This window comes from Cyprinodon variegatus, unplaced genomic scaffold, assembly GCF_000732505.1.
Source record: "Cyprinodon variegatus isolate N-32 unplaced genomic scaffold, C_variegatus-1.0 Scaffold851, whole genome shotgun sequence".
Taxonomy (NCBI): domain Eukaryota; kingdom Metazoa; phylum Chordata; class Actinopteri; order Cyprinodontiformes; family Cyprinodontidae; genus Cyprinodon; species Cyprinodon variegatus.
Genome location: NW_015151304.1, coordinates 319,830 through 320,473, shown reverse-complemented (window position 1 = coordinate 320,473; position 644 = coordinate 319,830). Strand labels below are relative to the sequence as shown.

Genomic DNA, 644 nt, shown 5'->3' with positions numbered 1-644 from the left:
GCGCTCGGTCCCAGCACGCACTGGGAGGAGGCGCTCGGTCCCAGCACGCACTGGGAGGAGGCGCTCGGTCCCAGCACGCACTGGGAGGAGGCGCTCGGTCCCAGTACGCACTGGGAGGAGGCGCTCCAGGTGCCAGCACCTTGATCCCAGAGGAGCGAGGACAGAAACGGTGAAGCAGCAGAGAGACGCGTGGATCCTGGATCGGTTCTGATCATCTGGATCCAGACGCCGCAGGCCGACGCCTCAGACCGTCTTCCTGGCGGTCAGGACCCGGACGATGGAGCCGACTCCGCCCACTGCCAGAGCCTGAGGAGGAGAAGACGGCAGAATGAACCTTCCTCCATCGAGGAGCAGAAAAACCTGCAAACCAATCAAACTGGTTTCTCTAAACTTTAACAGATTATCTTTAAAACATTTTATTTCCATTTCCCAGTTTTCCAGTTCTTCCTTCCTATTGGTCAGCTGGATGTTAGAAACACTTTGATTGGTTGGCTGGAGCCTCCGGGTGGGCGGCTGCTTCCCAACCAGCACCAGAAAACCATCAGAACCAGTATCCGCACTGGTCTGGGCTTCTGATGAACCAGAACCAACAGCTGATCAGAGCTGCGTTCAGACACGGTCCGCCTCCTAGAGCTGCGTTCAGA

The 644-nt window shown here is 57.5% G+C and overlaps 1 protein-coding gene across 1 annotated transcript in view; it reads right to left on the bottom strand.

Moving 5' to 3' along the window:
• The window catches only part of LOC107099262 (actin-related protein 2/3 complex subunit 5-like), a 2,647-nt gene continuing 2,003 nt past the window's right edge, over positions 1-644 (bottom strand). The window contains exon 4 of the mRNA XM_015397317.1: positions 1-306. Within this exon, the coding sequence (XP_015252803.1) occupies positions 244-306 (63 nt within the window). The 3' untranslated portion in view covers positions 1-243. The remainder of the gene's footprint in view (positions 307-644) is intronic.